Below are 12,498 nucleotides of genomic sequence, written 5' to 3'. Positions count from 1 at the left end.
TTTGTGTCCTTGTATTGGCACAACAAATATATGCAGTGTCTCTATCAGCATTTAGTGTTGCTGATGGAATAAATCCCTTAACATGATTTACTTTCTTATCTAAGCCACATGGAGGTGCTGTTTGACCTGGCACTGGGAATGTTTGAGGTTTATTTTATCAGTGCCATAAATATGTATATTCTTCTGCATTAATTAGTTAAAAAAAACAAAAACAACCCTGTATGACCCATGTGCATAAGGATAATGAACCAGTTGAATAGCAGTCCTGTAGACTAGACCACTCCCCCCTCTGGCTGCATGTGAACCAGCTGACTGTCTGTCAGCATCAACACACTCAGTCGCCATCGCTCCTCTGTTGTTGTGCTAAAGCAAAGAAAATCAAAGGTGAGGACGTCTATATGCTGGCAGTGCTTTGTGTGTTAGTTAGGGATGTAGTTAATGAACAATATCACAATCTGGTTGTCTCAAACGAACACTAGAAAACGTTTAATGTAACGCCACTGGAGAGTTAACGTGACATATTGACAAGCTAAGCAGCTAGCTACAAGCCAGCTAACTGAGTGGTCAACCTCTGGAGCAAACAGCTCTGCTGAAAAACAACAGCTAGCGCATCTAAACAGCGACTATGGAGGTAGTTCACATTTAACAACTCTCTTGTAAATGTTAAACACGCTAAAAGGTGTGTTTTTATAGCTTCAATAGTCCACCGTTAGCGTTATTATGTAGCTAACGGACATAACGCCATGGCAACGTCCAGCTGATGCTAAGCAGTTAGCAGAGCTAAGCTATGGACATCCACATTTCCCTTCTCATCACAACCTGCTTTCAAAACAATGAATTAGACACAGGGACTGCTTGCATACATGTTATACAGGCCAGCATAGTCAGATGTGTGGTTTGTCTGTCAGTAAGCAGCACAGTGTGATTGTGATCTACCAGCAGGACTGCTTCTGCAGTCGAGCCTCGGTGGTTGAGTTGTGGTCAGCCTTTTCTCAATCTGCACCCCCGTCTGCTAAATCTCACTGCACATGCTGTGCCAGTGTTTCCTCTCCCATTGCATGCACTGTCCTAACCACCTTCCTGTTATTTACAATTTGGTGTCGAGGAGACAGTTAGTCAGTAAAGCATGCTGTCTGTGGTGAGACTTGTTAATGGTAAGCTAGAATAGAAAGCTTTATTGTCATTGTATTAAATACAATGAGATTCACAGTTGCCACTGGTCATTGTGCTTTTAAACAAATACTTGACCTGACTAAACGAGGCAGATAAAACATATAACAGGTAAAACACACACACAGTTATAAAGCAAATAAAACAGGTAAAGTAGATGTAATAAATACATATAAACAGAAGTGTTGCACTAGAAGTATAAAATAAAAACAGTTGTAATGTAAAACAGAGGTAATTGCACTTGTAAAATAAGTAGGGTATAGATGTAATGAATAAAATGTAAACAAAGGTAGTTGCACTTGAGGTGTGTATTGCATCAAGGATATATTGCACAGACAAATGTATTTCAAATTCATTGTATTAATATTGCACAGATTTATTGTTTGTTCAGTGTCAGTATGGCCCAGGGAAAGAAACTGTCTGTGAGTCTGGAGGTGTAGGCTTTCATTGACCTGTAGCGCCTGCCAGAGGTCAGCAGGTCAAACAGGTGAAACTAGTTAAAGTGCTAACTTAACGTTACCGTAATGATTACCAATGACGACTGATAACGATGCATTTGCATTTGCTCGGGTTAGTTGCATGCAGGGTCTGAAATTTACCTTTCTCCACACCTGCCACTGTGGCAGGTCACTGAACATTTCTACCGGCCACTCATGTTTTTTGTCTGTCACTTCTGAAATCTATATGTATAATGCTTTAAAATTGTAAACACTGAGTCAGTGGCACCAGACTGTAGAATTATGCAATATATCATGTAACCTTAATACATGACTAGATTTAATAACACTTCATTTTACAGGTCCACAAATTTCATGGTAATTAGGTGATACTTAGCAAGTTACCTATTTGACATTTCTTTGTAATTACTGCCAAATTACCCCAATATTTACCTCAAAATATATAAAAAATGACTCTGTTATAAACATTATTTAATGATTATATGCTAAAATAGTATATAATGGTTATAATAGTGCCCGTAGGCTTGAGAAGCGGCTGCTCTTCATCGGAGGAGCAAAACTAATAGAAGACACTTCTGATCAGCATTGTGACTGATTGTCTACACAAATGTAACCTGGTAGCTGATGTCAAGATTCAGGGAGGTTTTTAAGACATTTCAAAGAAGTTATTTGCTAATTATTATCTATTTATCAGCAGACATGGAAATAAAGCATATCAATTCCCCTTGTATTCTTTTCCTGGAAATGTGTTAAATAAATTACCAGCCATTGGGGAAATAGCGGAATATAATTATTAAATAATGTTTATAATAAAGTAATTTTCGATACATTTTGCAGTAAATATTGGGGTAATTTGGCAGAAATTTCAAATGGGTTAATGCTAATTATCACCTTATTACCATGAAATTTGCAGACCTGTAAAATGAAGTGTTACCCTATATTTAATTTAGGCTTTAGAATTGCTTTTTTTTAAATAATATTTCCTAATGTAAGGAAAACCTGTCTGCCATGGTGGCAGGTGACCTGACATTTGTACCTGCCACAGCCAACATTTAGCCTGTTATTTGGCAGGTGGCAGGTGCTAATTTCATTCCCTGGTTGCATGTCTTGTGGTAGTTACGGTGTTTTTGGGTAACCTAACGTTAGTTACAACTACTACAAACAATTAAACAAACCAGTTCTGCAATAAATCCCTCTCTCATTAATGTTATAATGTTCATTTTAATTGGACGCTGCTTCAGAGAAGTGTTGATTCAACTCAATGGTCATTATGATGAAGGTTGTGGTTTGTGGTGTTGCATAGTGTTGCCCTCATTAACCTTAATGGATTGAATAAAATATTAGAAGCACATTTCTGTAAAGGCAACACAGCCTTCATCACAATGACCACCACCTCTGAAAACAGTTATAACATAAACCAAACATTATACGCTTTGTGAAGGTTGGATTAATTGCAGGGTGTTTATTTCCCATGACACCTGCACAGCAGCGTGGGACTATTTCTTTCAACTAGTAGAAACCACACACACACAAGTTTCATATATGCAAAATGTTTTGTGTATTAGCATTTCCCTAATTATCTTGTATTCTGTATTTTGTGTTGTGGTTTAAAATGTTCGTTATCTGGCCTTATTTGCTGCTGGTCATTTCAGCGTGACAGGCTACTTGCTCACTGAGTTATCTTTGACCACGGGTGCTGCAGCTGATGTCCATGGATCCATATCACTACCAGGGTGTAACTCATACTGTACCACCTTATGCCAGAATCTCTCAACTCTCCCTTTCAGGTCCACTGGTACCTTTTGGCTTTTCGCTAATACATCAATTGCACTTAAGGTTACTTGAATGGAAAAAAAAGAGAATACTACAATTTACTTGACTGTGCACTATGTGTTTGGATTTAGTAATGCTGCTTAATAATAAATGATCTCAGTGTCTTATAACACTTGTAGAGCACATTGCTTGCTTAGACACACAGCTCAGAGTGCTACTGCTTGCTCCATCGAAGTGTCATGTTCATGTGACGGAGTTCATAGTCCCAAAGATAGGCACTGTGACTTTGATATATACTCCAGGAAGCAGCATGGTGGCAAGTTTTTTTTTTCTGTTTACAGACACACTGTCACGTGTGCTCCCATCAACAAATCCGACATGCACACACATCGCCCCACCAAACTTTATTACTAGACGGATCGAAAAGTTGAAGGCCCTTTTTAAAAAAAGCCTGTACTGCATGGTGTTAAATTCATGCCGTGTCTTGTCATTGGGTGGGGAATAAAAGATGCGTCAAGTTCTTCTTGCTTCCTGCCAACTCATCTCAACTATTATGCAATAATATAATTGGATTTCTCATCTTCATATCACAACAGACAATCCGTGATGGACTCCAGGTCTCGCAGGCTTCCTTTTTGTCTGCCCAGCTCAAGGCTGTCCTACACATCCAGTCCAACGGTCTCCTCTTCATCACTTGGCTCCAGTAGGTTGTACAGTAGGGACACTGTGCTGAATAATGACCGCTTCCCGAGGGCATCATCAGCTTACAAAGCTGACCTGGACCACCAGGTAGGCAGACTGCACAGCCTTCTAGCTTATTGCACAGAAACGTCTGAAGGCTAGGAACCATGCGTAGCATAGTTGTTTTATACACATTGCACATCCCCTCTATAAATTTGCCTGCAACATATATAATTCAAATGGACTACACCACTCTCTTGCTTTGCTTTATTAGTCTTGGTGTCCTGTAAATGGTGCTTTTAGTTTCACATTAGATTCACTTCACATGCTTATTAAGAAGTTGTTAGCTGTCATTGTAGATTAACACCAGCGTCATTTATTTCAGCCAGGTATGCAAAGGTCATAGGGTGACAATATCAACTGGAATAGTATCAGTTTAAGTTGGATTAAAAGTTCAAGAGCAACAATATCAACTGCACTTATTGGGCCTGAGTCCACGTCATCCTACTTCAGTCATCTGACTTTCTAGAGTATTCCAGAGAGGGTGTTCAAGTAATCTCTCTTCTTACAGGTTCCTTTAGAAGCATGGTACAGTAGTAAATTACACGTATCAGGGGTGCAACAGCAGACACTTTGGAGGTCTTTTTATAGGACAGCCTAGATTCCTTGGCACACGTTATGTGTATTTCAGTCCTGCTGCTCGTCAAGGCCTGTCTCAAAAGATAGTGTTACTGTTGGCCTGGGTTCTGTCCAGTTCCTGTTCTTTCCAGAAGAGTCCAAGCTCGGCGCAGAGACCCAACCAACTGCTCACCATGATTTCATTTTTTTATGGGTATACTAGAGATGAGCACCAATTTAAGTTATCATCTGAAAATAGTATGCACTGAAAGACAAATCTATATTAGTTTACAAGAAGAACATTTCTTATGAATATTTTAAAACCTTTGCTTACATCCATGGTAAAGGGATAGTTTGGGTGTTTTGAAGTTTGAAGAACATATTTTAGCCAACTAAAAGAGAGGCTCACCTAAAAAAAATCAATATCCGTTTAAGTGTGCGGTATATTTAGAATATTTTCAACGCTTTATCTTGCTGTCACAGGCCTTTCAGACGGGGAACTGAACTGAAAGTGAAACTTTATACAAACAGTATAGATAAGTTTCTACCTTTCAGTTCAGTTCCCTGTTGGAAAATATTCTAAATATAGCGTACACTTAAACTGATATTGATTTTTTTTTTTTTTTTTTTAAGTAAGCCTTTCTTTTAGGTGGCCAAAATATGTTTTGCTCCCATCCACAGCAGTTTTGCTTTGCTCCTGTGTCAGTACTACTGTCTCTTTCTCCAAACTGGGGGCGTGCCGACCATCATCTACTCTAGATAATACTGACTATGACTATGGATAAGTATCTCATTCAACCCCACTTGAAAACACCCAAATTATCCCTTTGACATCATCTTGCAGTCTTCTTCTTTCCCGCCCTTTGCCGTGTATTGCTAAATTTACGAGACGCAAACAAAATAGGGAACAACTCATCAGAATGTTGCTCCATAGCGCCACTTGTGATTGTTTCACTACTAAAATACAGGAAAAGTTAACACATATTTGTATTCAATATTTTCCCAGGTATGAGCACCAACTAATGCTACTTGTTTAACCTTCTCTCCTTTTGAAGAGTTCTCGTCTCTTGAGCTCATCCAGAGACTACAGCGGCTCTGACAGTCGCTCCACCAGCTGGAAGTTGCCCTCTTCTCTGACATCCTCCAGCAGATCTTATGATCGCCCATGGGCTGAATCCTCTCTCAGCAGCAGGACCAAACTGGTACTGAAGCTGCACTGTGTCATTTGTTTATAGCAGGCAAAATACAGCCTTGGTCAAATATATTTTCAAAAACTTTATTTTAGGTTACAGGAATATTGCTGAATGATGTCATCGAAATATAGAATCATTTTTTAATGTCTGCCTTCATTTTTTTTCCCCCCAGACTGATTCTGAGGCGAGGTTGGGGATGCGATCCGGTCTGTTGAACGTCAGTGATGATGCCGATACTAAAAGGGCCAAACTGTCATACACCAACAGAGGACTGTACTCAAGAACGGCCAGCAGCTCAGTCACAGGATCCTCCTATTCCAGTACTGGGCTCAGCAGTGGCAGAAGTATGTTATACCAGACTTGTGGAGGTCATGACACAAACTGTTACTGTTACTATTTTTTAACCTGTGTCCTACGGTTCTGATGTGAAGATCTGATTTATTAATTCACACTGTATAGAGTGTCTCCAGAGGGCACCCCCACCGCCTGGCTCAAGCAGCGCATCCTCATTTAAGTTGACTCACGCTGAGTGAGCGCTGAGTCGTCTCCAAAATCAGATGGCTGTTCTTTTTGCCGTGTTGTTGGCACATACACACAGAGGATGTGAAATACCCACATTGGGGCATTTAGGGAAAATTAATTGCGAGTTAGAAAAACTCCCAAAACAACTGTAATAAATAACAGGTCTTAATAGTTCTTAAAGGAACCTGTCTCTGAACTCAAGCGATTGGCTACTGGTGGCCTTTGAAGCCGTGACACCTCCTTAATAACTGTTGTAACTTTGGGTGTAGGTGTTGCTTGTCAGTTGTACTCCAGGATCAGGTTGCACCAGCGATTTGTAAATCCATCACTAAGTTTGTGTGTAAAATCCTTATAAATTATTTATAACTATTAGCTAGTTACTTACTAAATTGTGTGGCACCATTCAAATTTAAGGAATTTGATCCATTGATAATAACATTTTGCAATTTGAGAAATATTGTGTTGATTTTGTGAAATATAATTTTAATAATTTAAAGGATCAGTGTGTAACATTTAGGGGGATCTATTAGCAGAAATGGCATATACTATTAATAAATATGTTTTCTTTAGTGTATAATCAACTGTAAATACTCTTAATAATAATATATAATTAATACTCCTCACTCTAAACGGGTTATATATTAGCATAGCAGTTACACCTGGCAGTTTCTAGGTGTAACTAATATAATTCTGATTCCCATCAATGTTAAACTGATTTGGAAAATGAACCCAGTAAACCTCTAAACAGCTTGTCTACTATTTTTCTCAACAGGTACAAGTGAAAAAAAAAATGACACGTATGATTCATCGTGGACTTCATGCCGTTTACTTTCCCGGTCGTCATCTTCCTCCTCAAATCCGCTGTTGTCCAGGAGAGAGCTAGACACAAAGAACGAGCCCAGTCTCCCAGGTTTGGGAGAAAGAAGAGCTCGGACTCCTGGATTGGCTTCCTCAATGTGTAGGCATATTTTGTGATGTACACAACCTATCCAAATGTATTGTTACACATAAGGCCAGTCTCACACAAACTGCTCTTCTCTTCCCTCATTTCAGATCAGACAGACAGGGTGGCCTCCTCATATGCACAGGGAGCTCGGCCTAAAGAGACTGCCTACTCTCCCTCCTTTTCTTCCTCCTCCTCCTCCTCCTCATCCACTGCTAGAGAAAGCTCCCTAAATCGCCACCTCTCATCTTCCACCTCTCACCGGTCTTCTCCTCTGGCGCGCGACTTCAGCAGCAGAACCACATCCCGTTTCTTGAACGGCTCATCCACCCTCCACTCATCTCCGGAACCAACAAGAATCCCTGACTCCACTTCGAAGATCTCCTCCTCTTACTCCTCACACACCTCCAGGTACACTACTCCACTGCCCAGACCAGAGGCCACCCTGCCTCCAAGGCCCGCCCCTGAAGGTGGAGAGCCAGATGGCCGTAGCTCCACTCGACGCCTTTTGTCCCGTCTCTTTTCACGGCGCTCCAGCCAAGACTCTTCTAGTGGGTCTTCCAGTGTTCGCTCCCTTGATGATGACAGTCCATCAACTGGTGGAGAGTCTGTGGACAGTGACGAGGGACCCAGGATGTCTAGTGTGGAGCCTGACACCGGAGGGTCAGAGGCAACCTTGGGTAGCCTCAAGAATCGTAGAGCAGACCTTTCCCCTATCCAGGAAAACAACGATGGCTATCGTAGTGGCCTGTCTCGGACCAGAACGACATCGTGGAGAGAGCCTGGTGTCGGCAGTAGTAATGACACCACCAGCAGTGGAGGAGGAAGCAGCTACTCCTGGCTTTCCTCCTCCCTCCGTGGCCGCTGCCCTCCCCTCCTCTCTCGCCTGAGAAGACATCGGGACGAGAGTACACACTCGGCTGCAGGCTCAGAAGAAGGCTACAGCCGTCCGCAGCATTTACTGAGAAGGTGGGATGACCTTGAGCATAAAGCAACGCAGGAAGATGATGATGACGATGATGAGGAAGATGAAGAGGAGGAGGAAGAAGATGAAGGAGCGGTTGGTTTAGAAGCCTTTGGTGCAGGTCGTCCCTGCAGGCTCGAAGATGAAGCGTTACCTGAACTCGAAGATGCCTCGGTGGAATTTTCGCCACGCCACAGAGTCGGAGTATATGACAACATTTCAGTGTCTACGGGTCCATTCGGTGGTGTTGAGAGCCCAAAGGAGAAAACGGTTTCCAGTACGGATCAGGAGAAGCTGCGCAAGATCAAGGAGAGGTAATGAATTCCCACATCTGCATTTATTGTTGTCTTCTTAAAAAACGGGTAAATATTTAAGTAATGTGGGTAATGTGCAGTACAGTGTTACTGTTGGTATTTTTTTATCAGGTTTTTTTTAATACAAATGTACATCGTATTTGTACACATTAAAATATGATCTTATATTAAAGTTGCAGGGGGAATTGGTCTTACAATACATTACTCATTTGTTTTCTATGACTTATAGCCTTAGGTTACTTTATTAAAGTCAAACTTAGGTACTGGACTTAAAATATCTCCAGTCTTGTCAGGTACAGGTCAGTTTGTGTCAGATTGCAAATTTCCCCGATGTGGGTCTAATAAAGGATTATGTTATAATCAGTAATCTTGTTCAGCTAGGCGAAACAAATCTTGGACCGATGGTACATTAGTACTGAACGCACAAAGAGGAGGTTTATATTTATTGTGTTACTTTCTCTAAGACAGAAAATTAGATATTTTCCCCAATTCCCTTCAAATTGTGTTTTTAAAGACTGACTTATTAAGTAATTTAATAACTGTGTTTTTATATTAAACGAGCTGTAAAAAAAACTAGGTAGGTAGGTATCAACAGTCCAACTAAATATCCTCCTTTCCTGCTAAAGACTGCTGCTGGAGGATTCTGACGAGGAAGAAGGCGACCTATGTCGAATCTGCCAGATGGGGGAGGAATCTGCATCTAACCCCCTGATCCAGCCGTGCCGCTGTTCAGGCAGTCTGCAGTACGTCCACCAGGACTGCATCAAGAGGTGGCTCCTCTCCAAAATTGGCTCAGGTAAATACCAAAGTCTTAACCTGGCTGCAGCTTTCACCAAAACCACTTGTCAACCAAGTTAATATGTTTTATTTTTCTTTTTCTTTTAGGCACAAACCTTGAGGCCATCACAACATGTGAACTCTGCAAGGAGAAACTGCGTTTGAACATAGACAACTTTGACATTCAGGAGTTATACAGGACCCATGTGCAAGTGAGTCACCATTTTACATTCTATAGTTAGAGAATTTAATTAAAAAAATAATTAATAACTGAAACATTCATTCATGGTCTATAAAAAGTTATTGCATATAAACAGATGTTTGACAGCTTAAAGGGGTAAAAAACAGATTGAATGAGTGGAAAAACATTAGAAATGCAGATGCTTCCATGCAGGCAGTGCTCACTTGAATGGTTTGAGTATGAAAATGATGTGACTCATAAGCTATGGTGTTCCAGAGACTTTTAGGATCTATGCCAAGCAGCTTTGGAACCGTTATGGAGGCTCTTGATGGCTCCACACATGTTGGGTTCTCCTTTATTTAGTCAACCATGTACTGTGTACGTTCTGGATAAAAAAACGTGCAGTTTACTGAAAGGTGTTTTTCTTGCTTCACAGTCAGAATATGATGAGTTCATCAGCAGCGGTCTCTATCTGGTGGTGCTGCTGCATTTCTGTGAACAGAGGTTCTCCGATGTCCTGGGAGCAGTCGATGCAGCTGGGGTGAGAACACACACACACGCACACACACGCACACACACGCACACACACGCACACACACGCACACACACACTTAAGGCCTTTACACACCGGCAGCGCTTTTTTTTCGTGCGATTCATTCGCACGTCAATATATTTTTACAAACACTTTTTGTCATGACTACTTTCACAAAGAATACAAATATTATGCGGCGAAAAAGCAACATGCTTTTTTTTTTTTTTTGAGTTTTCGCACCTGAATAAAGGCATCAACCAATTATCTTGTAACGAACGGGCTGAGTTGCGTCTACATTTATGAAATGTAAACTTTATTATGTTGGTCAGACTTCATTACAGTGTACAGGGTTTCCTGTTTTGTTTAGTCCGTGTATACTCGTGTTTCTACATGCTATAGCTACCCGACACATTGAACCACAGATGCTCAAGTCAGTGGTGTTTTACACAATTGGAAACTGTTTAAATGATGAATTGTGATTGAATACAAATCTTGAAAAGAGAAACTGCTTCCTTCTCTCCCCCAGTTATTCAACCTGGTGAGAATTCTTCATGAACACATGGACAATCTTGAAAGTAAGTTGCTCAATTCTTTCTCTTCTATGCTTATGTGTTTGTTGAAAGGCAGTCCTGATTTGCTGCAAGCGAGCTTTCATCTGTAATTGCCATGTTTAAAGCTGCAGTATACTGTAGATCTCACTTATTATATTTATTATGTGGCTATAGAATTTGACTCAATGTGTCTGGATTGCAGTTCCCCATGGGGAGAGTGACGAGGAGATGCGAGACAACAGACCATCTATTGACTTTTCCGACCTGGACGACGATCTTGAAGAGGAGTACTAATTATGTGAAAATGGTGGATCGAGGGTAAAAAAGAAAAAAAGAAAAAAAAAGAAGTGGGTCACTCCATGCCATATGGTAGCTCACCCAGTTTCCACACATGCTTTGACATCGTCATGTTCATCTGAAATGCAGGGGCAGTGAGAAATGCCAAGTGCACAGAACATGTCTCGCCTTTGTTGCAGGTGGCTTTTGCAGATATGCAAAACTCGAAATGAACTAGTGTGTAAAAATATTTTGGTTGACACCACTGAATTTCTGTTTCTATGAGAGTGCACTTTATTCAGTTATAATTAAATTAAAAAAATGCAAGTCTTTTTAACTGTTAAACCACAAGTGCTTTAATGTTTAAACGAAAAGGCAGGAATTGAAAGAAGGACAACAGTGTCGATTTGTGCTCAAGTACAGAGGCTGTGGCTCAGGAGGCCGAGCGGGTTGTCCACTAATCGGAAGATCGGCTGTTCGACCCCCGGCTCCCCCAGTCCGCAAGTGTCCTTGGGTAAGATACTGAACCCCAGATTGCTTCCGAAGGCTGTGCCATCGGTGTGTGAGTGTGTGAATGAGTATTTAGATTAGATCCTGATGAGCAGATTTGGCACCTCGCATGTAAAGCGCTTTGAGTGGTCGGAAGACTAGAAAGGTGCTTTATAGATGCAAGTCCATTTACCTGTGTTGATGGTAAGATGGATGCTTTTGGGAGAGAATATAAAAAGTGGTGATTATTCCTTTTTATTGTTTTCCTCTTACTTTTCCCACTATATGTTTAAAGGAAAAAAAAGAGAACAACTCAACAAATGATCTTCGTCTTTGTTTCAGTGTTTGAAATGCTTTATGTATGTACAAATCTAGTTTCATGCTTTCAGTTTTGGAAATAAAGATTGAATGCAAATGCCTTTTCTGTTAAGTCTTACTATACATTGATTTACTGTTATCTATTTATGTTGCAGGTACACTATATTTAACAAGGAGGTGCAGACTTCTTTGACAGGGCACACTACTGATGGTTGAATCTCTGCTCCATCCCCTCAACTAAATTGCTGTACACAGGAGTGAAAACTCTCCCCACTTGTAAGGTGCTGCCACCTTTGACACACGAGCACTTCTGAATTAGCCCGGTTCCAGACCTGTGATTGTGTCCACTACTCAGATTTGTTCAACAGTGAAACAAAATGGCAGCTCAGTCTTGACTATCATGCTGCCTCTAAATGTGCTCAATAGGAATATAATCCACCCCAAAACATAATTTTCATGCCAATTTTAACATTGTACAGCCTCGTAATCTAGACGTAATTCAGGTGAATAATGGGAAAGACTAAGAGACGCTGATAACAGACAAACCGCTGGAAGACGTAAATGAAAGTTGTTTGGATATAATATCTCAAAAGTATGAGTCCATTCACAAATTCATTGTCCGTGGACCCACCCTAGAAGTGTTTAATGCTGATTTCCAGTCAGTTGTCTGTGAATAATTGTAAATATTAGCTCTGCTGATAAATCTTTGCTGTAGCAGTGTGCTTTCTGTTTTAGGGT

The 12,498-nt window shown here is 40.8% G+C and overlaps 1 protein-coding gene across 3 annotated transcripts; it reads left to right on the top strand.

Annotated features, from left to right (window-relative positions):
• Positions 1-232: 232 nt before the first annotated feature.
• marchf7 (membrane-associated ring finger (C3HC4) 7) lies at positions 233-11,861 on the top strand. 3 transcript variants are annotated; one of them, XM_037751959.1, is made up of 11 exons: positions 233-384; positions 3,998-4,190; positions 5,756-5,902; positions 6,066-6,237; positions 7,188-7,373; positions 7,469-8,636; positions 9,263-9,432; positions 9,522-9,625; positions 10,031-10,135; positions 10,653-10,701; positions 10,880-11,861. In XM_037751959.1, the coding sequence occupies exons 2-11, from the start codon at positions 4,008-4,010 to the stop codon at positions 10,969-10,971; spliced, it is 2,376 nt and encodes a 791-aa protein (XP_037607887.1). In that variant the 5' UTR covers positions 233-384; positions 3,998-4,007; the 3' UTR covers positions 10,972-11,861. The 3 variants fall into 3 exon arrangements, with proteins under 3 accessions (XP_037607887.1, XP_037607904.1, XP_037607893.1); XM_037751976.1 differs by lacking the exon at positions 10,653-10,701; XM_037751965.1 differs by lacking the exon at positions 233-384 and having other exon boundaries at positions 3,794-4,190.
• Positions 11,862-12,498: the final 637 nt, after the last annotated feature.

The sequence above is a fragment of the Sebastes umbrosus genome, chromosome 2 (genome assembly GCF_015220745.1).
Source record: "Sebastes umbrosus isolate fSebUmb1 chromosome 2, fSebUmb1.pri, whole genome shotgun sequence".
NCBI classification, from domain to species: Eukaryota; Metazoa; Chordata; class Actinopteri; order Perciformes; family Sebastidae; genus Sebastes; species Sebastes umbrosus.
This window is presented reverse-complemented; position numbering and strand designations above follow the sequence as displayed.

Excerpts from the sequence above, each read along its gene's own strand:
- marchf7 (XM_037751959.1), top strand. The coding sequence starts at position 4,008 with ATGGACTCCAGGTCTCGCAGGCTTCCTTTTTGTCTGCCCAGCTCAAGG. Across the intron at positions 4,191-5,755 it reads AAGCTGACCTGGACCACCAG|AGTTCTCGTCTCTTGAGCTC; the intron begins GTAGGCAGACTG and ends CTCCTTTTGAAG. Across the intron at positions 9,626-10,030 it reads TATACAGGACCCATGTGCAA|TCAGAATATGATGAGTTCAT; the intron begins GTGAGTCACCAT and ends CTTGCTTCACAG.